This window comes from Rhinoderma darwinii, chromosome 10 (assembly GCF_050947455.1).
Source record: "Rhinoderma darwinii isolate aRhiDar2 chromosome 10, aRhiDar2.hap1, whole genome shotgun sequence".
NCBI classification, from domain to species: domain Eukaryota; kingdom Metazoa; phylum Chordata; class Amphibia; order Anura; family Rhinodermatidae; genus Rhinoderma; species Rhinoderma darwinii.
In genome coordinates, this window is record NC_134696.1 from 1,547,382 (window position 1) to 1,575,129 (window position 27,748).

A 27,748-nucleotide genomic window follows, 5' to 3' on the forward strand; every position below is an offset into this window, starting at 1 on the left:
CATACAGGAAGGCTGGACTGGAGGAAGAAGAGGGACTCGTCACCAAGACAACGACCGGGTACGTATGAACTGATTTTTATCAGCAGCCTCTTTTCTCTATCAGTGATGGATAGAGAGAAGGGGCTGCCGATTAGTATAATATTTCTGTAATGTTTTTCTGCCCACCCAACTGTTGCTAGGCAACGGCTCCGTCACACACGGACAGCACACGGATGCCTTCAGTTTTTTTGACAGCCCCATTGACTTGCATGGGCCTCACGGTCACGGAATCTCGGACCAAAGTAGGACATGCTCTAATTTGGATCGGAAAGGAGCAACGGGACCGTCAACAAAACTGAAGTGTGCCTGGCCCCATTGAAATGAATGAGCCAGGGTGCGAGCCGTCAGAAAAACACTGAAGTGGGCACGGGGCCTTAGAGGGGATTCTGGGTACAGCCAAGGTCGGGGGGGGGGGGGTAACAGCGTGGTCACATGACTTCCATAGCACCCCTCCCCCATTACTGGACTCTCTCTCTCTGCTCCGCTACACAGTGTCGGTGGTCGTGGCTGAAATCCGCTCCGAGCTGCAGGTCGGACACAATTCACAAGGAGACGACACAAGATCACGACTCGGAGCCGCGCGCTTTATGGAAGTTGGTGTTTATTGACGTGTTTGCTCCAGTTTTTTACATTCCCCACAGAACACAGAGGGATCTTGCAGGGTAAAGTTGAATCTGTGCATAGTGCGATCAAAATTAAAAACTCGGGGAGAGGGAAAAAAAACAGTAAAACTAGAGCGAGGGGTAAAGTATAAAGACAACCACAGGTTACCAGAACCTTAAAAATCTGAGATGACGCGCTGATACACGGAAGATTACAAGCTGAACAGACAGGGGGACCTGCGGCGCACAACGGGGCAAGAGGTGCGGGGGAGCAGCCGGACGCCCCGTCATGACTCACAGCGAATTATACACTCTGGACCCAAAACCACGTGAGACTCGGCGCCGCCTCCGCATGCAAATGTTCATCTGGTTCTCGTTACCAATAAAGTTTTTATATAGGAGGGGGCGGAGTCAGTAAAGTGCAGCAGATCCTACATGGCCGGCGATCACACCCCCTCCCCCCAGATTACATCTGGAATGAAACGATCGCTTTTATTGGTAACGTGGACAAGTCGACCACCAGGCGGCCACGCTCCGGCCCAGAATACACATCAGTAGTACAAAGTCTGCAGGATCTCATCATCCTCCAGTCAGGAACGTTATTGGGGGGGGGGGGGCACCATACTCCGGCAGTACTGACCCCTCCCCCCCTTTTATTTTCACCTCCATAGAACGGGCTGGCAACCTTTGGAGTTACATTAGTGGTCGTATTACAAGACCCAGCGTGGATTTCCAGCGCAAGCTGGGAGTTGTAGTTCCACCACCGCCATATCAGCGCCCGCCCGCCATCACTTCATAAAGTGCCATCCAAAAATAAAAAAACTCTACAGCGACATTCACTGGACCCCTCCGGACAATGATCGTTCGCGTCTTTCGTGATTTGATTCGTTTACTCTTTTTATTTTACATTTTGAAGATTTTTCTCATTTAAATAAACCAGCGAATAGAAAGAGGCGAGAAGCGAAGAAACGCGCGGTCCGTGGATATATATATATATTTATACCTATTTATATTGTACGCAGGAGACACGGTGATGGCATCGGATTCATAAAAAACAAACATACTACATCTTAGAGAGAAAATATTCAGCGAAGACTCCGGATTAACCCCGTCCTGTCACCCATTTAAAATAACGAAAACAAAAACACCTCAGAAGTGACGAGTCCACGAGCGCCCGGGTAACGGACAACTCGCTCTCACCACCATTGGTCAGCAGTGAAACCCAAGTCAATGCCCACCCAATATCTTTGGCCCCAATTCCAACTACATACCCGACCCCGGCTTATGTAGAGCCCTCCCCCCACCCGTCCCCCATCCCCCGGCTCTTAGATCTGCATCTGCTCCAGGTATTTGTAGGTGGGGTTCTCGTAGCCGTGATTCTGCATCTTGTTCAGGTGACGTTCTTCAGGGGTTAACATGGGATCCACCTGTAACAGATGAGAGGGGGATGAGCGCCGGCGCCAGGACAGACGACAAGTGACATCATCAGGTCTGATGCGGGGGCAGGGTAGACAATGGTCAGTAAATTTACGGACTGTCGGCAAAAAAAATGGGTGTTTTTTTCTGCCGTCCGCAACGTCCGGGATATTTCTTTATTCCCCCAGAACTTTGCACTGCGCATGCGCCAAAATGTAAACACACAGTGCAAAGGCAAGAGGGGGGCGGGCGTGCGGAGCCATCTACAAGAGGGGGGCGGGCGTGCGGAGCCATCTACAAGAGGGGGGCGGGCGTGCGGAGCCATCTACAAGAGGGGGGCGGGCGTGCGGAGCCATCTACAAGAGGGGGGCGGGCGTGCGGAGCCATCTACAAGAGGGGGGCGGGCGTGCGGAGCCATCTACAAGAGGGGGGCGGGCGTGCGGAGCCATCTACAAGAGGGGGGCGGGCGTGCGGAGCCATCTACAAGAGGGGGGCGGGCGTGCGGAGCCATCTACAAGAGGGGGGCGGGCGTGCGGAGCCATCTACAAGAGGGGGGCGGGCGTGCGGAGCCATCTACAAGAGGGGGGCGGGCGTGCGGAGCCATCTACAAGAGGGGGGCGGGCGTGCGGAGCCATCTACAAGAGGGGGGCGGGCGTGCGGAGCCATCTACAAGAGGGGGGCGGGCGTGCGGAGCCATCTACAAGAGGGGGGCGGGCGTGCGGAGCCATCTACAAGAGGGGGGCGGGCGTGCGGAGCCATCTACAAGAGGGGGGCGGGCGTGCGGAGCCATCTACAAGAGGGGGGCGGGCGTGCGGAGCCATCTACAAGAGGGGGGCGGGCGTGCGGAGCCATCTACAAGAGGGGGGCGGGCGGGCAGAGCCATCTACAAGAGGGGGGCGGGCGGGCAGAGCCATCTACAAGAGGGGGGCGGGCGGGCAGAGCCATCTACAAGAGGGGGGCGGGCGGGCAGAGCCATCTACAAGAGGGGGGCGGGCGGGCAGAGCCATCTACAAGAGGGGGGCGGGCGGGCAGAGCCATCTACAAGAGGGGGGCGGGCGGGCAGAGCCATCTACAAGAGGGGGGCGGGCGGGCAGAGCCATCTACAAGAGGGGGGCGGGCGGGCAGAGCCATCTACAAGAGGGGGGCGGGCAGAGCCATCTACAAGAGGGGGGCGGGCGGGCAGAGCCATCTACAAGAGGGGGGCGGGCGGGCAGAGCCATCTACAAGAGGGGGGCGGGCAGAGCCATCTACAAGAGGGGGGCGGGCGGGCAGAGCCATCTACAAGAGGGGGGCGGGCAGAGCCATCTACAAGAGGGGGGCGGGCAGAGCCATCTACAAGAGGGGGGCGGGCAGAGCCATCTACAAGAGGGGGGCGGGCAGAGCCATCTACAAGAGGGGGGCGGGCAGAGCCATCTACAAGAGGGGGGCGGGCAGAGCCATCTACAAGAGGGGGGCGGGCAGAGCCATCTACAAGAGGGGGGCGGGCAGAGCCATCTACAAGAGGGGGGCGGGCAGAGCCATCTACAAGAGGGGGGCGGGCAGAGCCATCTACAAGAGGGGGGCGGGCGGAGCCATCTACAAGAGGGGGGCGGGCGGAGCCATCTACAAGAGGGGGGCGGGCGGGCGGAGCCATCTACAAGAGGGGGGCGGGCGGAGCCATCTACAAGGGGGGGCGGGCGGGCGGAGCCATCTACAAGGGGGGGGCGGGCGGGCGGAGCCATCTACAAGGGGGGGGCGGGTGTGCAGAACCATCTACAAGGGGGGGGGCTGTTGTGCGGAGTAAGTGGTCAGTGGTCTCGGGCGGATGGAGAAAAAAAAAAGGGAAAGTGAACGACTAATCAGAGAAAACCAGAGGGGGGCTACAGGCAGAGCTGTGATTGGTCAGTCACTCCTAGCACTGGCAATTTCTGGACAACCGAGCTAAAAAAAAAAACCACAAAGTGGAGGTCGTCATCTCTGCGCGGGAGGAGGAGCTCAGGGAAGTCTCCGGCGCTGTTCACACTGATTTCCTGCAGGAATTTTGAGCTGCTTGTATTTGTGTTTTCGCTGCATTTTTTGCACCCGCCCCAATAACACCAATACAAGGACCAGGGGCAAAAAATTATGAGAATCGAGCGCCTCAGGGTCTCTCCGCCGCCCAGCGGCCCAAACCGCCCTCCACTGACATCATGAATACCACGGCGAGAATGAAACGCCTTTACCGGTCTACACAATGGTGAGCGGAGGGGGGGGGGGTCTACACAATGTTGGGCAAGGGGTGGGGGGATTTGTCCAGCTTCGGCCTCACCTCCACAATCCCGTGGCTGATGGTGCCGTACTGTCGCTTCCTCAGCAGGACGAGGCTGATGACGATGATGGTCGCGATCGCCACAGCAATTACCAGGAGGCCGATTAACGTTCCGCTGCTGAAACTGAACTCACTGCGGAGAGAAGCGTCCGTGTCCTGGAGGAGAAACAAGAGCAGGAAATGAAGACCCCGGCGCTGCCTCCCACCAACTACCAACAAGGGAACACAGACACGACCGCTGCAGCGAGGGAGCGGAGCCGCTCTGACACTTGTTCACCGACTCTACAGCGCCCCCCGGCTGCAGGGACTGGGACCTCTGAGCCTGCACTGCCCTAGGACCCCGACATAATTACATCTCAGGGACTTCATGTAGAACAATGAAAATCCATCACTTATTGAGTAGGTTACATCATGTCCTCTACATATTCATACTCCAGTCACATCTAGAGCTGCAGTCACAATCCTCGTTACATCATGTCCTCTACATATTCATACTCCACTCACATCTAGAGCTGCAGTCACGGATGAGTACAAGATAAGTTAAGAAAAGGATTTCTAAGGGGTCTGATGATGACGATTTGGGGGTTTTACAGGTCACCCTATCAGCCATGATCCCACACACAGCAGGCGGCATGGGAGGCGACCAATCACATATCACCCGCAGACAATCAGTAATCACACAGCCGGGGGTGGGGGAGGGGTACTGCGCCATTATCGTCTGAGGGAACGGCGCTGCTGCTCTATGGGATTCGTGGGTGGCCAGCGGTCATTGCTTCTGGTGAGGGGTGGGGGAGGGCAGACGACACGACAGCCACGAAGCCTCCGGCGGCCACGGCGACACCTCGCAGACGTACATACCGGCTCATCCACCAGTCCACTGACTCTTTCTGCATTGAAAATCATTTCCTTCACATCCAGGGTCTCATCAATGACCTGGAAACAGTCGGGAGGTTACCACAAAATACAAATCCAAACAAAAAAACAGAAAGTACGGAACGGGCGCAAAATAGGAGGAGCTTAGGGGTGGGGGCGGGGTCTGAGTATAGGAGGCTCTGCAGTCAGTAGATTTGGGGAGGGGGACCCCACAGACATTAGGACAGAGGACGCGCTCACCACTTTATTGGATTTGCTGTTCAGAATCTTCTCCTCGGCCCCGATGAGCGGCTTGTTGTCGGCCATGCCGGAGCCTGGACGGAGAAAAGCGGCGTTAGACAGACAGACCGGGAGTCAGACATGACGCTGCCGCAGCGTGGGGGTCCAGAACAGAGCGCAACCACCAGAAACCGCCACTGACCCCACCCACGATTTATGGGACACGCCCAGGAGCACCCAACAATGTGACGCAATGCAGCTGTGATAGGGACAGGACATCTGTATATAAAGCTTCATATCTCAACTGTTTAGAGACTTGTGTTTGAATTCCTCACAGTTTACAATATCTCTGCTTTCTGTCAGTGACCAGAACCATACGTTTATAGCCGGAGGCCGAAAACCAATGCAGACCTAATACAATTGTAACAAACCCTCATCTGTGACAACTATTAGTCGTCTAGACAACTCTCGGCGATCTAAACACAGCAGAAGTCTCTCCTGTACTGTGGATTTGCCACAATGTATCAGTGCAGGTAAAGCGTACAAGCTGGGTAGATCACAACGGTTTGCCAGAACGAACTATGGTCAGGAAGGGTCTGCAGACTCTGGATGTAGAAATAAACGTTGCTATTTACTGACAGCAAGCAGAGGGCATGAAAGGAGCGGGGAATTTAAACCGTCTTAGAAAGTTGCTGAACTTTTCGTTTGAGACCAAACTATTTAAAGGGGCCGGGCCCCGTCTGGGGGTGAAGCGTCCGGCCCCGTCGCTCAGTGACCTGGAGCTCAGATGTTTGGGGTCTGCAGTGAATATAAAGCGGTCGGAGGACATTGGGCGGTTACAGGGAGCGCTCGTTCTCACCATCACGCGGCGGCGGCACCAAGCAGACAGACAGCCGCCTACACCTCCACCATTACACCACAGTGGATGACCAACAAGAGAATAGGAGTAGTAGTGATGACCAATCACCAAGAGGAAGGCAGCAAGTCACCCAGGACACGGCGTGTCAGCAGACCCCGACCACACAGGAGGAGTTACCGATCTAGCGCCGGATCTGAGTTGCTGTCTTCAGCCGGCGACGTGTTAATGTGAAGAGACAGAAACAGAGAGACGGGACGGGGAGCGGTGCGCGAGCAGAACCAACCTTTTCTCACTGGAAGGTAGGAGTCCCGTGACGATTCTATGCAGGACGGGAGGTGCGGGGGAGGGGAGGAGGAAAACAAAAAGATAGAGAAAGCAGAAGACATTAAAAATAACGGAAAGGATCGTGAAGCTTCAGGACGGACGAGTGACGTCACGTGTTCCTGTGCGGTAAATAAAGCTCTGGTCACGTGACCTGTCTAGAGGCGTGCGGGTGTAAACAGCCAATCACCCGAGCGGTGACCTCAGAGGTGCGTCTAACGTGCGGCATTCTGGGAACGTGCGCCATGCTGAGGAGCAATAACACTGCCCCAATCACCAAGCACAGGACAAAGCCGAGCACCACCCCTTCTAAACTGCAACATCCCAGCCTGTCCCCCGTATCACATCTAGAACCGCTCCACCTACAACGTGTACATGCATTACTTATATGCTATTATACTCCACAGCTGCGCTCACTATTCTGCTGGTGGAGTCACTGTGTACATACATTACTTATCCTGTACTGATCCTGAGTTATATCCTGTATTATACTCCAGAGCTGCACTCACTATTCTGCTGGTGGAGTCACTGTGTACATACATTACATTACTTATCCTGTACTGATCCTGAGTTACATCCTGTATTATACTCCAGAGCTGCACTCACTATTCTGCTGGAGTCACTGTGTACATACATTACATTACTTATCCTGTACTGATCCTGAGTTATATCCTGTATTATACTCCAGAGCAGCCCTCACTATTCTGCTGGTGGAGTCACTGTGTACATGCATTACATTACTTATCCTGTACAGATCCTGAGTTACATCCTGTATTATACTCCAGAGCTGCACTCACTATTCTACTGGTGGAGTCACTGTGTACATACATTACATTACTTGTCCTGTACTGATCCTGAGTTACATCCTGTATTATACTGCAGAGCTGCACTCACTATTCTGCTGGTGGAGTCACTGTGTACATACATTACATTACTTATCCTGTACTGATCCTGAGTTACATCCTGTATTATACTCCAGAGCTGCACTCACTATTCTGCTGGTGGAGTCACTGTGTACATACATTACATTACTTATCCTGTACTGATCCTGAGTTATATCCTGTATTATACTCCAGAGCTGCACTCACTATTCTGCTGGTGGAGTCACTGTGTACATACATTACATTACTTATCCTGTACTGATCCTGAGTTATATCCTGTATTATACTCCAGAGCTGCACTCACTATTCTGCTGGTAGAGTCACTATGTACATCACAGAATAGTGAGTGCAGCTCTGGAGTATAATGCAGGATGTAAGTAATACAATGTGACTTTATATATAACCTGTAACACGGTGATCTGAGGTTTCCAGCAGTTTGTCAGTTACATTAGGAAACCTTCTGAACGTCCCACAATATAACGTTATTACAGCCTTCACCAATACAAGGACCGGTCATTGTCTAATATAAAGTGACTGACACCAGGACCCCAGATTGGATGGGACCCCCCGTGTCTGGTTGTACAGAGGACAGGACATCGGTAATAATTATGTCATGTACGGATTACCCAGGAGACGTTCTGCTCCACCTGCAGTCACTGAACAGGACCATCCGCTACCAATGAAATTATCCACCTGCGTGACCCCCCCCCCCCCCCCCCCCGACAACGGTGGAGGTTTAATCAGAACCTGAGGAAATCTGCCCCAATAATAACCCGGAGCCTCCGCAGAACTTCTATGGGTGATCCATTGTAGCCAGAAGTCTCCGGGATCCGGTCAGCGATGGACATAACCGGAAATGAAGCTGCCGACAGGGACAACGTTGTGAATATCAACATAGGGGACCGGCAGTGAACTGCGGAGATTCTGGATACACTGGACTTGAGGGGCGCATGGCAATCTGGATATACACGCTTTATGCTCTTCCAGCCAGGAGTGGGGTACACCGGGTCCACATACACTTAGTGCCGGTCCTGCCACGTCCCCCCGTGTCCACTTCTATATACATGATGGCTGCATGCTGCAGGTGAGTGTGCCGAGTGCTAGCTCTGCAGGGCAGTGCACAGGACCGGAATCCCTTACCTTCGGATTCTGAAATTGCTGGGAAGGTCTTGACCTGCAGGGGCCGGAAGGGTTTCCCTTCTGTTATTGGAGTCTCCTCGCTCTCCTCCGAGCTGACCCGCACATCCCCCTGGGACTCAGAGAACGAAGAGGTGAACTGGTCCATGTCCCACCGCTGCTCCTGGAACAACTCATCTGTACAGAAAGAAGAAGTGTGAAGACCCCGACCCTGCCGGACCCCCGGCGCACCAGTCACTGCCGTCTTACCTATTTCATCCTGAATCTGATCGGCCACGTAGGAGACTTTGTAGAGGAGGGACAGGCTCTGGTTCATCCGCTCCTCGATCACATGGAGATGGGTCATCACCTGCAGGGACAAGAGTCCAGAGCACACAGGGTTAATGCGGCACCAGAGGGTGAGAAGTGGAGATTACAAAACCGGAGGGGCCGCCGGACAAGTCTACGGAATACGATCGCTGCACTTCACGAGTCCTGTAGTGTTCGTGACATGGTCACGTGCAGGTGATCTCAGCCCGCTAAAACCACGGCAACGAGCGCGTGACCACCGGCAGCTGTACTCTGTTCCAGTCAACGCTCCTAAAGAGGCCAAACCCCAAACAATGCGCGATTTCTGCTGCGAGGATTTGTAAAACCGCATTTACTGCAACCAACAGTACATGAGAACCCAGGACTACTACTTCATCATCCGACAACCCCTGGTTATTTGTTTCCTCTCCCGCCTCTATCACTAAGAGCTCGGCGGAGCGGTCACCATTCACGGCAGTTTCGTCTCGCGCACCAAGTTCTCGTCTCAGGTCAGGCCCCACGCAAATGTTGTCCCCGGTTGAATTCAAACCTAAGACCTCGGCGCTGCAAGAAAACCGTACAAGCAGCGAGCCGCTGCGCTGCCCGGACAAAGCTGGAAACCGCCGCAGGAGTCGTCACCCGGGTCCTCCACCGCCAGGGCAGACGCTGCGTCATACAAGACTCACCCCAAACCCCCGCATAGATTATTACACCATCACAGCGGCCGCGCTCGGGGGTCATTACTCCTGCCGGGTGGGGGAGGGAGGTTTGCACTGATTAGGCCCTGGGGCGCAGCCCACGAAATGTTTGGGCTGTAGTAATAATTGAGCTTTACGCCGCGCCCTGATGAATGGTCGACCCTGGTGCTCCGGGGGGTTAGTAGTGAAGCCCCTCACCAAGTACAGTACAAGTGTCCACTGATGTTAAAAAAAAATATATGTCCTCAGGAGGCGCCATGAATGGCGCTTCTCAGCTGATATTCCACACTGCCCACCAGGGGGCGCCGCTGATCTATGAAATCACAGCACAAAAGTAACACGGACGATCACCCAGAGGCTCATCCCTCCATATTCTGGGATTTTCAATTCACAAAAACAAAAATACTTCCAGAGAACCTGACGCTAACCTGCACGTACAGACGCCCGCGAAGATGCCGCTGCATAGTGACAGCCGTTTACAATGGTGGTGGGGGGGGGGGGGGGGACGACAATAAAAACCCAAGACCTGGTTAGACTACGGGCCTCCTGTTAGGTGACCTTGGATGACAGAGCTGTGGACGAGGAGGCCGAGACTTCAGGACAACCGCGGCCACAAGACAAATGAACCCGGGACGAGATGGAGCATGTAGGATATTCAGTGCGACAGTCTGCAGGGTGTCGTCCCCTCCCCCACATTATAGGATAACCAGTTATTATCTGCAACAGATATCAGACGTTTCCACCAAACCTTCCAATTACTTAGGAAACTCCACTCATTACACAAAGCAACAGCTCAAGGAGCCGAAATTATTCATTACACCAACATCATAGGAAGACGTAGCAATAGTCTGCACAGTAACGCAAAGATCACATCCAGCGCAATATCCACCTCATCCCCATATTACACGTCATGCACACAACAAAGCTTTATAAGCAGCCACTGTGTACATAAATAACCCATCCTGTACTATACTCCAAAGCTGCACTCACTATTCTGCTGGTGGAGTCACTGTGTACATACATTACTTATCCTGTACTGATCCTGAGTTACATCCTGTATTATACTCCAGAGCTGCACTCACTATTCTGCTGGTGGAGTCACTGTGTACATACCTTACATTACTTATCCTGTACTGATCCTGAGTTATATCCTGTATTATACTCCAGAGCTGTACTCACTATTCTGCTGGTGGAGTCACTGTGTACATACATTACATTACTTATCCTGTACTGATCCTGAGTTACATCCTGTATTATACTCCAAAGCTGCACTCACTATTCTGCTGGTGGAGTCACTGTGTACATACATTACATTACTTATCCTGTACTGATCCTGAGTTATATCCTGTATTATACTCCAGAGCTGCACTCACTATTCTGCTGGTGGAGTCACTGTGTACATACATTACATTACTTATCCTGTACTGATCCTGAGTTATATCCTGTATTATACTCCAGAGCTGCACTCACTATTCTGCTGGTGGAGTCACTGTGTACATACATTACATTACTTATCCTGTACTGATCCTGAGTTATATCCTGTATTATACTCCAGAGCTGCACTCACTATTCTGCTGGTGGAGTCACTGTGTACATACATTACATTAATTATCCTGTACTGATCCTGAGTTATATCCTGTATTATACTCCAGAGCTGCACTCACTATTCTGCTGGTGGAGTCACTGTGTACATACATTACATTACTTATCCTGTACTGATCCTGAGTTATATCCTGTATTATACTCCAGAGCTGCACTCACTATTCTGCTGGTGGAGTCACTGTGCACATACATTACATTACTTATCCTGTACTGATCCTGAGTTATATCCTGTATTATACTCCAGAGCTGCACTCACTATTCTGCTGGTGGTGTCACTGTGTACATACATACATACATACATTACTTATCCTGTACTGATCCTGAGTTATATCCTGTATTATACGGCAGAGCTGCACTCACTATTCTGCTGGTAGAGTCACTGTGTATATACATTACATTACTTATCCTGTACTGATCCTGAGTTACATCCTGTAGTATACTCCAGAGCTGCACTCACTATTCTGCTGGTGGAGTCACTGTGTACATACATTACTTATCCTGTACTGATCCTGAGTTATATCCTGTATTATACTCCAGAGCTGCACTCACTATTCTGCAGGTGGAGTCACTGTGTACATACATTACATTACTTATCCTGTACTGATCCTGAGTTATATCCTGTATTATACTCCAGAGCTGCACTCACTATTCTGCTGGTGGAGTCACTGTGTACATACATTACTTATCCTGTACTGATCCTGAGTTACATCCTGTATTATACTCCAGAGCTGTACTCACTATTCTGCTGGTGGAGTCACTGTGTACATACATTACATTACTTATCCTGTACTGATCCTGAGTTACATCCTGTACTATACTCCAGAGCTGCACTCACTATTCTGCTGGTGCAGTCACTGTGTACATACATTACATTACTTATCCTGTACTGATCCGGAGTAATATCCTGTATTATATTCCAGAGCTGCACTCACTATTCTGCTGGTGGAGTCACTGTGTACATACATTACATTACTTATCCTGTACAGATCTGAAGTTACAGTCTGTATTCTAAGATATGTAATGTATGTACACAGTGACTCCACCAGCAGAATAGTGAGTGCAGCTCTGGAGTATAATACAGGATGTAACTCAGGATCAGTACAGGATAAGTAATGTAATGTATGTACACAGTGACTCCACCAGCAGAATAGTGAGTGCAGCTCTGGAGTATAATACAGGATGTAACTCAGGATCAGTACAGGATAAGTAATGTAATGTATGTACACAGTGACTCCACCAGCAGAATAGTGAGTGCAGCTCTGGAGTATAATACAGGATGTAACTCAGGATCAGTACAGGATAAGTAATGTAATGTATGTACACAGTGACTCCACCAGCAGAATAGTGAGTGCAGCTCTGGAGTATAATACAGGATGTAACTCAGGATCAGTACAGGATAAGTAATGTAATGTATGTACACCGTGACTCCACCAGCAGAATAGGGAGTGCAGCTCTGGAGTAGAATACAGGATCAGTATGGAGGTTTGTTCTGGATGTGACCTGTATTTGGGCTGTACATACATTGCTTTTCAATAGAGCTAGACACCAGGTAAAACAAAACCCCTTGGCCCCGTGTTTTCCTGCATTTTTAGGGGACGGTCGTGTTGTTCCCTTTACCGTGAGACGATCAGTGGGATCTGCTGATAATATTTCCTGTGTTTAGTTCGGTCGTTGGCGTTTCTGAATCCCCTGTGAATCCTCCGCTCGTTTAGGGTCATGGTCGCAGCAGAACGGGTTGAGACGTGATTGAGCCCCCAGGACCAGTTACAGCTGCACTCACCTGGGATTTCATCTGAGCGGCTTTCTCAGGGTCCACGGTCAGGACGTGCTGATAGTGCCGGATCGTGTGCAGCCGATCCTTGTTCTCCGCCCGCACATATCGCTTCAGGGCTTGAAGAATGCGATGAGGCTGGAAGAGAATCAGAAATCAGTTACACGGCCACAAAACATACAGAAGGAGACTGTCCGCAGCCGACAAGAGGCGGGACCAAGGGTCAATAAACTCAAGCCCACTGCAGGTCATTATACAACGACAAGAGGCGGGACCAAGAGTCAATAAACTCCGCCCACTGCAGGTCATTATACAACGACAAGAGGCGGAACCAAGAGTCAATAAACTCCGCCCACTGCAGGTCATTATACAACGACAAGAGGCGGAACCAAGAGTCAATAAACTCCACCCACTGCAGGTCATTATACAGCTATCGACTTAAAGGTAGAAGACGTCCCCTTAAATGAACAGTTCCAGGACGCGGCTGCATGATGAGTGGGGGCTGGGTACATCCTGGTCACTCACACGAGGGGAGTCGGCCTGCAGGGCAGACAGATAGTTCTCCAGGGCGATGCGGCGCTTGTCATTCAGCATGGCCTCCACCCGCTCCAGGTGAGTCTCCACCAGCTGCTGCTTCTCGTGGGCGGCCTCCTTCTCCAGAGCCTTGATGGTGGCCTGATAATGCTGCAAGACAAGGGGCAAACAAATAATAGGAGGCTGGCGCCACGATCCAGAGGCCACGGCGAGAAACTCCACGCAGAAAGGAGAACAGGAATCCAAACCCCCCCCCCCCCCGGCAATCAGAGGACACGGCGAGAAACTCCACGCAGAAAGAGGAGAGAACACGAATCCAAACCCCCCCCCCCCCCCCCAGCAATCAGAGGACACGGCGATCCGGCAACTACACTGGAAAATGACACAGAAGCCCCTCCCACATGTCCAGTTACTGAACCGCTGCTTTATAAGAGACCAATGACAGGAAGATCCGTCAGCGGGACACAAGCTGCTGTTTATGGCAGTCTGTACTGTGTCTAAAGAGCAGCAGATACAGGGGGTCATAAAACAGCATCGTCTGCGGGATCCCCTCCGTTACAACGGCAGCGATTCTGAAGATAAACAAGACCTCAGTGGCTCCTACACGGGATCGGGTCGTCAGATCTCGCCTGTATAAGCGGAGACGAGGGGATCGGCTTTCGTACCTGCATCAGCGTCTGCTTCTCGGCCTTCGGCAGGTTCTTGGCCTGGCGCTCGGCGTCCTCCCATTCTTTTTTAGCCTGAATAACAACAGAAGACAGAGCCGTGAAGTGCAAGCTCTTGAGCCGCGGCGGACGAGAACCGATGCCGCCGCCCACTCACCCGGTCCATGCGGTTGCGGTGTCGGACCTCCAGCTGTTCTTTTGCTTTCTGGAAGCGTGCGTGCTCGTTGTCATCCGCCGGGGTCTCCAGGTAAATGTCCACATCATCCTCCGGGGCCGGGGTGGTGGGAACTGCAAAGAGTCACAATCCTGAATTACACAAACTGTCTACGATGCCACCGAGCGTGGGCACAGGAGGAATACACACGCCACGCAGACCAGCCAGGTAACCCGGCAGAATGCTGACTGCAGCTCTGGATGTGACTGGAGTATAAGACCTGATCGGACTCAGAGTTATAAAGAGAAATTACTAAATGTTGTTCTCCGGCTAGAAAACCTGCGATGGATCTAAACCCTGCAGGCGGGTGACGAAAAAAACCAGAAAAACACTGGAGTGATCCGCCTGAATGTCCAGAACTCCCCACAGGATCACCAGGAGCAGCAACAACCCCCGCAACAGATCCAACAGGAGGGAGAGCCGCGTCCTCAGCAGAACCAGAAGGGGCCACGACAGCTCCACGTCGTCTATGAAGATAGGGGGGGGGGCTCCGGGTTGGTAGCGGTGGTCACTAGTTCAGCTTTGACAGGACTTTTCCTCTTTACAACGTGACCGGCCCCGTAATGCACGTCTGTGGCGAGGGGGCAGCACGGAGTCTGCTGCATCACAACATGGCGGCCGGCAGGTGAGGGCACCGCTTATCAGAGATGCCACGGGCCAATCGCTTGTAGACTCATCAGGTCATGGAGGTTACAGGGAAAGACTCTGAACGTCTGTACACACTGGGTGTAGTAGTAGTGTAACTGGGGCGAGAGACGACGTGCGCAGTAAATGAGGAAACAGTGAAACATTGTCAACGTGGAGAAGCGTCAGACCGCGACACACGGATCAGATACATCTACAGTCCATGAAGCACAATGACCCCTCTGTTCTCGCGGGAAATCAGTCTTCAGGAATGTCCCAGCGCAACTCCCTACCTAACCCAGAGAAGAGCACCGGCAGCGGGGGAGGGGGGAACACACCAGGGAGCGCAGAGAGCCCCAACTACAACAAGCAGAGTGGATCAAAGGGGGCACCGTCCAGCGCCAATGTCCGGACTCCAGAGATCACCCCCCTAAATATATTGAAATCTGCAGCCTGCGCCTCATAACAGACGGAACAGATCAGACCTGTAATATTACATCCCTTCTAACCCGATCTTGTGAATGTAAAATATATCCCCGAGTACAACCGGTCATAGAGCCAGCAAGACAAACTGAAGAGCAGCTCCACCTGAACAATGCAATGGTTACATACTCCAGAGCTGCACTCTCTATTCTGCTGGTGGAGTCACTGTGTACATACATTACATTACTTATCCTGTACTGATCCTGAGTTATATCCTGTATTATACTCCAGAGCTGCACTCACTATTCTGCTGGTGGAGTCACTGTGTACATACATTACATTACTTATCCTGTACTGATCCTGAGTTATATCCTGTATTATACTCCAGAGCTGCACTCACTATTCTGCTGGTGGAGTCACTGTGTACATACATTACATTACTTATCCTGTACTGATCCTGAGTTATATCCTGTATTATACTCCAGAGCTGTACTCACTATTCTGCTGGTGGAGTCACTGTGTATATACATTACATTACTTATCCTGTACTGATCCTGAGTTACATCCTGTATTATACTCTAGAGCTGCACTCACTATACTGCTGGTGGAGTCACTGTGCACATACATTACTTATCCTGTACTGGTCCTGAGTTACATCCTGTATTATACTCCAGAGCTGCACTCACTATTCTGCTGGTGTAGTCACTGTGTACATACATTACTTATCCTGTACTGATCCTGAGTTACATCCTCTATTCTACTCCAGAGCTGCACTCACTATTCTGCTGGTGCAGTCACTGTGTACATACATTACATTACTTATCCTGTACTGATCCAGAGTTACATCCTGTATTATACTCCAGAGCTGCACTCACTATTCTGCTGGTAGAGTCACTGTGTACATACATTACATTACTTATCCTGTACTGATCCTGAGTTACATCCTGTATTATACTCCAGAGCTGCACTCACTATTCTGCTGGTGGAGTCACTGTGTACATACATTACTTATCCTGTACTGATCCTGAGTTACATCCTGTATTATACTCCAGAGCTGCACTCACTATTCTGCTGGTGGAGTCACTGTGTACATACATTACATTACTTATCCTGTACTGATTCTGAGTTACATCCTGTATTATACTCCAGAGCTGTACTCACTATTCTGCTGGTGGGGTCACTGTGTACATACATTACATTACTTATCCTGTACTGATCCTGAGTTATATCCTGTATTATACTCCAGAGCTGAACTCACTATTCTGCTGGTGGAGTCACTGTGTACATACATTACTTATCCTGTACTGATCCTGAGTTACATCCTGTATTATACTCCAGAGCTGCACTCACTATTCTGCTGGTGGAGTCACTGTGTACATACATTACTTATCCTGTACTGATCCTGAGTTACATCCTGTATTATACTCCAGAGCTGCACTCACTATTCTGCTGGTGGAGTCACTGTGTACATACATTACATTACTTATCCTATACTGATCCTGAGTTACATCCTCTATTCTACTCCAGAGCTGCACTCACTATTCTGCTGGTGCAGTCACTGTGTACATACATTACATTACTTATCCTGTACGGATCCTGAGTTACATCCTGTATTATACTCCAGAGCTGCACTCACTATTCTGCTGGTGGAGTCACTGTGTACATACATTACATTACTTATCCTGTACTGATCCTGAGTTATATCCTGTATTATACTCCAGAGCTGAACTCACTATTCTGCTGGTGGAGTCACTGTGTACATACATTACTTATCCTGTACTGATCCTGAGTTACATCCTGTATTATACTCCAGAGCTGCACTCACTATTCTGCTGGTGGAGTCACTGTGTACATACATTACTTATCCTGTACTGATCCGGAGTTATATCCTGTATTATACTCCAGAGCTGTACTCACTATTCTGCTGGTGGAGTCACTGTGTACATACATTACTTATCCTGTACTGATCCTGAGTTACATCCTGTATTATACTCCAGAGCTGCAGTCACTATTCTGCTGGTGGAGTCACTGTGTACATACATTACATTACTTATCCTGTACTGATCCTGAGTTACATCCTGTATTATACTCCAGAGCTGCACTCACTATTCTGCTGGAGAGTCACTGTGTACATACATTACATTACTTATCCTGTACTGATCCTGAGTTATATCCTGTATTATACTCCAGAGCTGCACTCACTATTCTGCTGTGTTATGAGTTAACAACGGAATTTATTACTTCTGGATTACGTACATTCGCTCCTCTGGTAACGCTGGCGGATTTCAGGATAAAGTCACTTGACCTCGGTGACCGTTCTCCGGACTGTGCACATAGACCCCTCCCCTCCCCAAACACACTTGTAAATACTGGATTATGTGGCGGTTGCGCCACGGACAGACACGGCGCAGAAAGCAGACGACAGGGAGGAGCAGCAACATCCACGAAGCCGCAGCCGTGACACTACAGACATTAACCCTCTGAATCCGGGGTGAAGCACTTGGTTACGTTATTTGCCATGCGAGATAGAATTGCGCTTAGTGCAGCGGATTAGTGATGGAGAATCATCTCTGGGATGTAGAGGGTGCGACAGACAGGAGGCGGCTGCACCACAATCAGCCTGGTGAGCCGGGGGGGGGGCAGAGCGCGCCGGGGGAGGGGGGCGCCGGCCCGACTTACTGGTCACTTTACACACGGCCGTACAATACTCCTCAGACAGAAAATTGTTCCTGTTGCCGCCACAGCCGCCGTATATAAACCGGACACACTTTCTCTGGTTGATGTCGAAGTACCAGCGAGGAAACATGGCGCGGCAGGGACCGGTAACGGCCTCTTGAGAGCAGACAGCTGCGAGAAGACGGGAGACAATGAGCTGGGGGAGGGGAGACATTCGCCATCATCTCCCCTCCCCCGTGTTATATGACCGCACATCATTGCTTCCTCCATCTTGTCACATACCTGTGTGGGGGAGGGGAAATAAATCTGAACCGCTAAACACAAGATTTATCGTTTCACACTTGGCCATAAACGCACCGCGCCATTCACCAAGTATAGACGTAACCCTGACCCCCCCCAACCCCAAATTCCATCTCATCACTTTACTTTGGGATATTTTAGGGGTGATTCACACCGGATGCCGAACCTGGAGGGAAAAACCGGTAATTACAAGGATTGGGCAAGTAGTCGGACAGTGGCACCCAAAGTAAGTGCCCCCCCCCTGTATGACCCTCGATAAGACGCAGCAACCCACCCCCCTGCACCCAGGAAAGAAAGAGGATCGAGCATCGTGTAACGATAAGTTCTGCAACTTTCCGATACTCAGAGACTATTAATTACCATTCCCAAGATCTCTGCTAGCTGTCAGTGAATTGTAACATTCTTTATTACTCACCAAGAAAATGAACCTTTTATAACGAGTTTTGTTCACGCAGCTTAAGGGCTCGTGTTGAGTGCTCTAATACACTGTAACAAGCGCTGCAGCTGTGTCAGTGACACAATCCTGTCAGGTCTTATGAAATGTAAAGTAAGTTTCCATTCACAGACAGCACCTGTTTTGACCTGGTCATGCTTACACGGCTGAGGATTTGTTACACTGCATTTTGTAGGTAAGAGCCGTCAGTCTCTAATTGAGAACAGGAGAGAGATTGTGAGATACGTAGCAGCAACACGAGCTCAGATAAATTGTAACAAACCCTCAGCTGTGTGAGCAGGACCGGGTACGGACGGGACGTTAGAGAAACAATAAAAGTGACAAGACATTAGAAAGCTGCAGAACTCTTCACTATACGAGGGGTAAGGACGGAGCGGCCGCTACATATAAATACGGGTCCAGCAGAGGAAGGTGCGCAGCCGGTACCCCGGGGACCACGCGGCTCGCGTACGTCAGGGATGGAGTAACCGCCGGCGGCCATGTCTGGGGCCTCACCTTTCACATCGGTGAGGATTTCCTTGTCGGAGAGCGTCCGGCTGCTGCTCGGCTGAGGGGTCGTCTCTTCGTTGTAGTCCTCGTCCTTGTAGTTGTCGTAATAATAATCGCGGTCTTCTACCGCGTCATCTTCATCCTCCTCGTCCACCACCACAGCGGTGAAATCCTCCACATCGGCCTCAGTCGGGAACTCACTGGAAAGGAGAAAAGGGAAAGTGTAACGAACGTCCAGAACCAGAAGAAAAGACAGTGCGGAGAGCGGCGGATCGCGACCTCTTATACGAGTCATAGTCGTCCTCGTCCTCCTCGTCCTCCTCATCTTCCTCGGCCTCCTCCTTGGACAGAGGTTCCTCTATCTTCTTAGCCTGCGGGCAGCAGACATATTCTGTACCACGAAACTGGTCGACCGCACATGGAAGGAGCATCCCGTAACTGTGGAGGACCATGACCTCCGTCATACAGGCCTGCGAGGAGCAAAGTCACCGTGAGAACCGCACCGGACAAGGTCACATGACAGACGCCGCCGGAGCTGACAGAAGTTACAGCTCTCAGGCTCCCCCCCCAATGACTGCAACTTTCTCATAGACTTTCAACTTCAATTCCTTACCGTTTCCGGATCACTGCTTGCTGTCAGTGAACAGGAACAGTCTTGTCTACATCCAGGGGCTGAAAACCTGCCCTGATCTTGTCCACACAGCTACACGAGCCATTGCAAGAGTTCTGATACATTGTGACGAGCTGTGCATCCATGTAACAGGATCAGGGCAAGTTGCCGATAATGGATGTCAAGACGTATGCCCCATTTACTGACAGGAAGCAGAGTTCTTGAAAACGAGGAGGAAATTCAACAGCATTATAAAGTTGCAGACCGGGTGATCACACAAGGATTAATGATTAGTTTCCCGGTGCCGGCGCAGCGTTTACCTCCCGGGCGACATTCTGCCAGTGCTGGTGACTCTCGCACACGTCCATCCGCTCCTTGTGGAAGAACTTGCACTTCTCAGGAACCAGGAGAACGTCGCTGACAAAGTCACCTACTGAGGAGAAGAGAGAGCCGCACCATGAGAAGACGACGTACCACCCCCCCAGGACAGACGTACCAACCCCCTCCCCTCACCACCAGGGACAGACGTACCCCCCTCCCCTCCTCACCACCCGGGACAGACGTACCCCCCACTCCCCTCACCACCCGGGACAGACGTACCCCCCCCCCTACCCTCACCACCCGTGACAGACGTACCCCCCCTCCCCTCCCGGGACAGACGTACCCCCCACCCTACCCTCACCACCCGGGACAGACGTACCCCCCCCCTCCCCACCCTCACCACCCGGGACAGACGTACCCCCCCCTCCCCACCCGGGACAGACGTACCCCCCACTCTCCTCACCACCCGGGACAGACGTACCCCCCCCCCTCCCCTCCCGGGACAGACGTACCCCCCCCCTACCCTCACCACCCGGGACAGACGTACCCCCCCTATCCCCCCCCCTCCCGGGACAGACGTACCCACCCCCTCCCCTCACCACCCGGGACAGACGTACCCCCCCCCCCTCCCGGGACAGACGTACCCACCCCCTCCCCTCACCACCCCCCCTCCCCTCACCACCCGGGACAGACGTACCCCCCCCCTCCCCTCACCACCCGGGACAGACTTACCCACCCCCTCCCCTCACCACCCGGGACAGACGTACCACCCCCCCTCCCCTCACCACCCGGGACAGACGTACCACCCCCACTCCCCTCACCACCCGAGACAGACGTACTCCCCCCCCCACCCTCCCCTCACCACCCGGGACAGACGTACCCCCCCCCTCCCCACCACCCGGGACAGACGTACCCCGCCCCCTCCCCTCACTACCCGGGACAGACGTACCCCGCCCCCTCCCCTCACTACCCGGGACAGACGTAGCACCCCGCACCACCACCCGGGACCTGCTGCCAATAAATCCGTGCACCCCCCTCCCCCGACACTTCAACAGGCAGTGTTAAGGCTCGGACCACATGAATTATGGCGCGGCTCTTGGCAGTGCAGGGCGCAGGGTCAGGCAGGTATCTGAGATTCCCATACACGGGGGTATAATAGTAGTTCTAGGGTGATTGTTATTTATTGTGCTGGGTGTTATTACAGATAAGGTGCGTCTGTATATTATAAGGGACCCATGACAACACTTACTGGCCCATCAGGAGTGGAGGCAGCAGTGACCGCCCCTCCCCAGCTCTGATCAGCATTGCTTAAACATCTACCCCCTTAGACTTCATGGGATGACACAGCAAACCCCACACTACATCGCTACTACACCAGGAACCGAAGCAACACCGCAAATCTACAGACTCCGGAAGAAAGACGTCTCCAAATCCCGAGGGGTCCGGCCGCAGGGAAGGGTCATGTGATTCCCCGGGATCCGCGGATTGACGGTTAATGATTTTTAGTGAATCACCGTAAGTCTCAGCGTTCGGCGGGCAGCACGGAGGATACGTACCCAGACACTTGTAGGGCAGGACGATGTGGCTGTGCCCCTTACAGTTCTTCTTGCCCTTCTTGCACCAGTTGTCGATGCTCACCGGCTGATTGGCTTCCACCACGTTTGTGATCTGGAAGTCGGGGTACACCTGGATATCGGAGCAGAAAAGATGCCCATGAGCGGTGGACTCCACACTGAGCGACTCCCCAACCCGTCAAACACCACAAAGAAGGGCCCCGGGGCCCTGCTCACCTCCTGGCAGTACTGCAGGATCTCCTCCTTGGTTTGAAAGCAGCTCTTACTTCCAGAAGGATCCGGCTCCCATTTTCCAGTCTGAACGTTCACGAGCATATTTAATTTACCGCAGAACATCGCTACCTGTGGCTCGGACACCGCAAACCCAGCGGCAGCATTAGCAGCAAGGGCCTGTAGGAGGGAAACAGGACGGGAGATCAAAGGAGACATCAGTATAGAAACGGGGGGCAGAAGACGCTTCATATTATAACGAGGATGATAGAGGCGAAGCAGATACAGCTTGTATTATACTCCAGAGCTGCACTCACTATTCTGCTGGTGGAGTCACTGTGTACATACATTACTTATCCTATACTGATCCTGAGTTACATCCTATATTATACTCCAGAGCTGCGCTCACTATTCTGCTGGTGGAGTCACTGTGTACATACATTACTTATCCTGTACTGATCCTGAGTTATATCCTGTATTATACTCCAGAGCTGCACTCACTATTCTGCTGGTGGAGTCACTGTGTACATACATTACATTACTTATCCTGTACTGATCCTGAGTTACATCCTGTATTATACTCCAGAGCTGCACTCACTATTCTGCTGGTGGAGTCACTGTGTACATACATTACTTATCCTGTACTGATCCTGAGTTACATCCTGTATTATACTCCAGAGCTGCACTCACTATTCTGCTGGTGGAGTCACTGTGTACATACATTACTTATCCTGTACTGATCCTGAGTTACATCCTGTATTATACTCCAGAGCTGCACTCACTATTCTGCTGGTGGAGTCACTGTGTACATACATTACATTACTTATCCTGTACTGATCCTGAGCTACATCCTGTATTATACTCCAGAGCTGCACTCACTATTCTGCTGGTGCAGTCACTGTGTACATACATTACATTACTTATCCTGTACTGATCCTGAGTTATATCCTGTATTATACTCCAGAGCTGCACTCACTATTCTGCTGGTGGAGTCACTGTGTACATACATTACATTACTTATCCTGTACTGATCCGGAGTTACATCCTGTATTATACTCCAGAGCTGCACTCACTATTCTGCTGGTGGAGTCACTGTGTACATACATTACATTACTTATCCTGTACTGATCCTGAGTTACATTCTGTATTATACTCCAGAGCTGCACTCACTATTGTGCTGGTGGAGTCACTGTGTACATACATTACATTACTTATCCTGTACTGATCCTGAGTTACATCCTGTATTATACTCCAGAGCTGCAATCACTATTCTGCTGGTGGAGTCACTGTGTACATACATTACATTACTTATCCTGTACTGATCCTGAGTTACATCCTGTATTATACTCCAGAGCTGCACTCACTATTCGGCAGTGCTAAAATCTCCTAGTTTTTTCAGTTTTCTCTGGTGATTTGCATTCTGGAAGTGACAACTCTGTACAGAGAATGGGGTGTAGACCTCTAAATGTAAGAAAAACTAACACAAACTTGCTGACTGTTTCCAATAGCAACCATCAGAATAGGGAGTGCAGCTCTGGAGTATAATACAGGATGTAACTCAGGATCAGTACAGGATAAGTAATGTAATGTATGTACACAGTGGCTCCACCAGCAGAATAGTGAGTGCAGCTCTGGAGTATAATACAGGATGTAACTCAGGATCAGTATAGGATATGTAATGTAATGTATGTACACAGTGACTCCACCAGCAGAATAGTGAGTGCAGCTCTGGAGTATAATACAGGATATAACTCAGGATTAGTACAGGATAAGTAATGTAATGTATGTACACAGTGATTCCACCAGCAGAATAGTGAGTGCAGCTCTGGAGTATAATACAGGCTGTAACTCAGGACAAGTGCTGTTTTTTACCTCTCCGACAGTAACCTGCGTTATACAGATTTACAATGCAGAACCTCTAAAATGGCAAATTTTATACTCTAACCACATCCAAATCTGCAGTCACAATCCTGCTGGTTGTCACTGGAAACCAACTGCATATATTCCAAACAACTCAGCTTTGATTGTGCAACTACCTTCTGGGCTTCCACGATGCACAGAAGAATTGTGACTGCAGCTTTGGCTGTGACTGGAGTATAAGACTTGGTGTAACTTTACTTACAAAGACAAGTACAGGAAAGGCTGCAGCGTTACTCAGACAGTTTTATCCGGCGCTTCTCAGTAACGAGTCATTCTGGACAGATCACAGATCAATATTCACAAGCGCTGCGCCATTTCACTAATCTCTTTAGGGCTCATTCAGACGAGCGCGATTCTCGTCCGTGTGCAGTGCGTAGAAATAACGGAGCGCGCGTTCATTTCATTGGGGCGATTCACACAAGTTCAGACAGCGAGCGTCCGTTATATAAAGCTCACCGCACGTCCGATATTGCTGCGTTTTTGTTGTCGCCCATTGAAGTCTATGGGTGCGTGAAAACCACGGACAGCAGACAGACGCACATCCGTGTGCCGACGCGCTTCACGCAAATACATTGAAAAGGAGAAATTAAGACGCGCCTGCACGGACATAAAAACGGCACGCCACAGGCAAAGCACACGGATGCCGATACGTACGGCACAGGAAACGTAGGAAAAACGTGGCGTAATACAACGGCGGACAGCGCAAAGAAGAGTGGTGACTGGTGCACAAGGCGAATACTCCACACACAACCACTGCTGCAGGGAAGGTGGACGGGGGGGGGGGGCATTAACCATGGCGGCGGCGGATCGCGCAGGACAGGGAACATCTACGAGATTTTAATTTTCTGCTTTTAAAGTCGGGATGGGATTTGTCGCTTTAATTCACTCCCAGAAGGGAAAGCTTTTTTGGCTCATGACCTAAATCGGAATCGTCCCCTTCATGTTGGTAAATGCTTTGTAAGCGGATCACATGGGACAGCGCGGCCGCAGGGACGGCCTAACACCCTAATCCCCGGCTCACAGGGACTCGCTGAAAACACCGCAGACCAGCCCTGCACTACAGAGAATCATATGACAGGTAGCAGAGGTTGTGACACCAAAATCAAAACGTCACATTCACTACTTCCTCCTATTTGAGCGAGACTCAAGGGGTTAAAATCTGCACAATTTAGGTCAGTCCTGTCCCCGAACCCGGCAGCGTGAGACTATAGACCCAACCCCCCCCCCCCCGGTACAGTGCTGCACTGTGATTGGTCACCTGGACGTTGAATACCTGAGCAAACATTTTGCAGCGACTCCCCCTCCCCCACTGACGGCGTGCAAGACGTTGGTGTTTTTTTTTTTATCTGGTTCCCAGGAGACCAGATCACCCCAAGGAACCGCGGTGCTGGCAGCGCACCCTTATATCAGGGGTCCCACCTATAGAGCGCGGTGCTGGCAGCTCACCCTTATATCGCGGGGTCCCACCTATAGAGCGCGGTGCTGGCAGCGCACCCTTATATCAGGGGTCCCACCTATAGAGCGCGGTGCTGGCAGCTCACCCTTATATCGCGGGGTCCCACCTATAGATACAGCGCGGTGCTGGCAGCTCACCCTTATATCGCGGGGTCCCACCTAAGGAGCGCGGTGCTGGCAGCTCACCCTTCTATCGCGGGGTCCCACCTATGGAGCGCGGTGCTGGCAGCTCACCCTTATATCGCGGGGTCCCACCTATAGATAAAGCGCGGTGCTGGCAGCTCACCCTTCTATCGCGGGGTCCCACCTATGGAGCGCGGTGCTGGCAGCTCACCCTTATATCGCGGGGTCCCACCTATGGAGCGCGGTGCTGGCAGCTCACCCTTATATCGCGGGGTCCCACCTATGGAGCGCGGTGCTGGCAGCTCACCCTTATATTGCGGGGTCCCACCTATAGAGCGCGGTGCTGGCAGGTCACCCTTATATCGCGGGGTCCCACCTATAAACCACAGTGCTGGCAGCTCACCCTTATATCGCGGGGTCCCACCTATGGAGCGCGGTGCTGGCAGCTCACCCTTATATCGCGGGGTCCCACCTATGGAGCGCAGTGCTGGCAGCTCACCCTTATATCGCGGGGTCCCACCTATGGAGCGCGGTGCTGGCAGCGCACCCTTATATCGCGGGGTACCACCTATGGAGCGCAGTGCTGGCAGGTCACCCTTATATCGCGGGGTCCCACCTATAGATAAACCACGGTGCTGGCAGCGCACCCTTATATCGCGGGGTCCCACCTATAGATAAAGCGCGGTGCTGGCAGTGCATCCTTATATCGCGGGGTCCCACCTATGGAGCGCGGTGCTGGCAGCTCACCCTTATATCGCGGGGTCCCACCTATAGAGCGCGGTGCTGGCAGGTCACCCTTATATCGCGGGGTCCCACCTATAAACCACAGTGCTGGCAGCTCACCCTTATATCGCGGGGTCCCACCTATGGAGCGCGGTGCTGGCTGCTCACCCTTATATCGCGGGGTCCAACCTATAAACCACGCTGCTGGCAGCTCACCCTCGTGCACAGTTGCATGGATCTGCGGCCGTCCACCAGTACAGGACTCACGCAGACTGGAAGACACCGGACGGGTCACTACAGGCTCCGCACGCGGTCTGGGCTCATTCACATCTCTGCACTCTGACTGCGGACGGCCCACAGATGACTCTCCACGGCCCGTCCTTGCCCTAATCACGGAGCGCGCGCACCGCTACAGCCATGATGAGACCATCGAGGAGCTCCGCAGAGCGAGGGAGGACACGAGGGAACATTTAGTCCCGTGCACACGACCAAAAAAAAAAATCTCTGTAATTATGGACACGCCCGGTTCTATTGGGCACGGACACCTTTCCGTATCGCTACAGATAGGTGTCCGCGCCGCACAACCGTGCCAGGAATTACGGAGCATGTCCTACTTTCCATGTTTTACGGGCCGTGCTCCCATACCAAGTGATAACGGGCACAGCCGTGTGAATGAGGCCTTGGGCTCCGCGCAACACGAACTTATTTTTTGCGGGTGAATTGCGGCCCCATTCATTTCTATGGGCCCATGCACACGACAATGGTTTCCACGGAGCCCGGACCGCAAAAAGAACGGACATGTCTTATTCACGGCCGTGCACCTGGCTGCGCTGCGAGGCCTTACAGGTTTTTTTTCAAATTTTTTGTCCCATTTACCAAAATGGCGCGGTTTTGATACAATTATTTAAACAATGGCAAAAAGCTACAAAAAAAGAAAACCCAATGGGCGCAGGACGGGAGGAGAATAACCGGATGTTAGAACCGCCGTGAGGAATCCCGCGCTGCGGACAGAAAACCCAGAGATTCAACGAGAGACTCCGCGGCCGATCCTTTAATGGAGTCACCCGCACAGGACGGCGCCGGGCGTTAGAGTCGCCATTCCTTCATTCAGGGTAATGACTGGCGATTCCATGTTATTACCGGTGCCATCTGTTGTAGGAATATTACCCCATCCCCCGCTCAGCAACGTTACAGCGCGACACGAATTCCTGCGCACTCGAGCGGAGGTCGTTCATCTCTGGATCGGTTCCTCTACTCGTCCCCTCCCCCACATTCTGCATTATTCAGGACCGATGCCGAGGACGAATGGGGAGGGGCCAAGAGCAACAGCGGCCTAACGGAGGATGCAAAACAGAAAGGAAGTGGCCGCCCGGCCTGACGCCCTCGCCATGACTGAGGGGTGAACGCACTACATCTCCCACAATGCAATGCCCCCAACCC

At 51.9% G+C, this 27,748-nt stretch overlaps 1 protein-coding gene across 8 annotated transcripts in view; it reads right to left on the minus strand.

Moving 5' to 3' along the window:
- Nucleotides 1–623: 623 nt before the first annotated feature.
- Nucleotides 624–27,748, minus strand: part of APLP2 (amyloid beta precursor like protein 2) — a 43,185-nt gene continuing 16,060 nt past the window's right edge. Inside the window, exons 2-18 of one of the 8 annotated variants that reach the window (XM_075839108.1) lie at nt 22,094–22,267; nt 21,860–21,989; nt 20,303–20,412; nt 19,652–19,842; nt 19,379–19,572; nt 18,133–18,300; nt 14,350–14,480; nt 14,193–14,267; nt 13,519–13,677; nt 13,003–13,131; nt 8,884–8,983; nt 8,638–8,811; nt 6,579–6,614; nt 5,458–5,531; nt 5,203–5,277; nt 4,345–4,500; nt 624–2,068 (exon numbers count right to left, since the gene is read on the minus strand). In XM_075839108.1, the coding sequence (XP_075695223.1) occupies nt 1,967–2,068; nt 4,345–4,500; nt 5,203–5,277; nt 5,458–5,531; nt 6,579–6,614; nt 8,638–8,811; nt 8,884–8,983; nt 13,003–13,131; nt 13,519–13,677; nt 14,193–14,267; nt 14,350–14,480; nt 18,133–18,300; nt 19,379–19,572; nt 19,652–19,842; nt 20,303–20,412; nt 21,860–21,989; nt 22,094–22,267 (2,178 nt within the window). In that variant the 3' untranslated portion in view covers nt 624–1,966. Of the gene's footprint in view, nt 2,069–4,344; nt 4,501–5,202; nt 5,278–5,457; nt 5,532–6,578; nt 6,615–8,637; nt 8,812–8,883; nt 8,984–13,002; nt 13,132–13,518; nt 13,678–14,192; nt 14,268–14,349; nt 14,481–18,132; nt 18,301–19,378; nt 19,573–19,651; nt 19,843–20,302; nt 20,416–21,859; nt 21,990–22,093; nt 22,268–27,748 lie in introns of all 8 variants that reach the window. The other 7 variants (XM_075839107.1, XM_075839112.1, XM_075839109.1 and 4 more) reach the window with 7 other exon arrangements.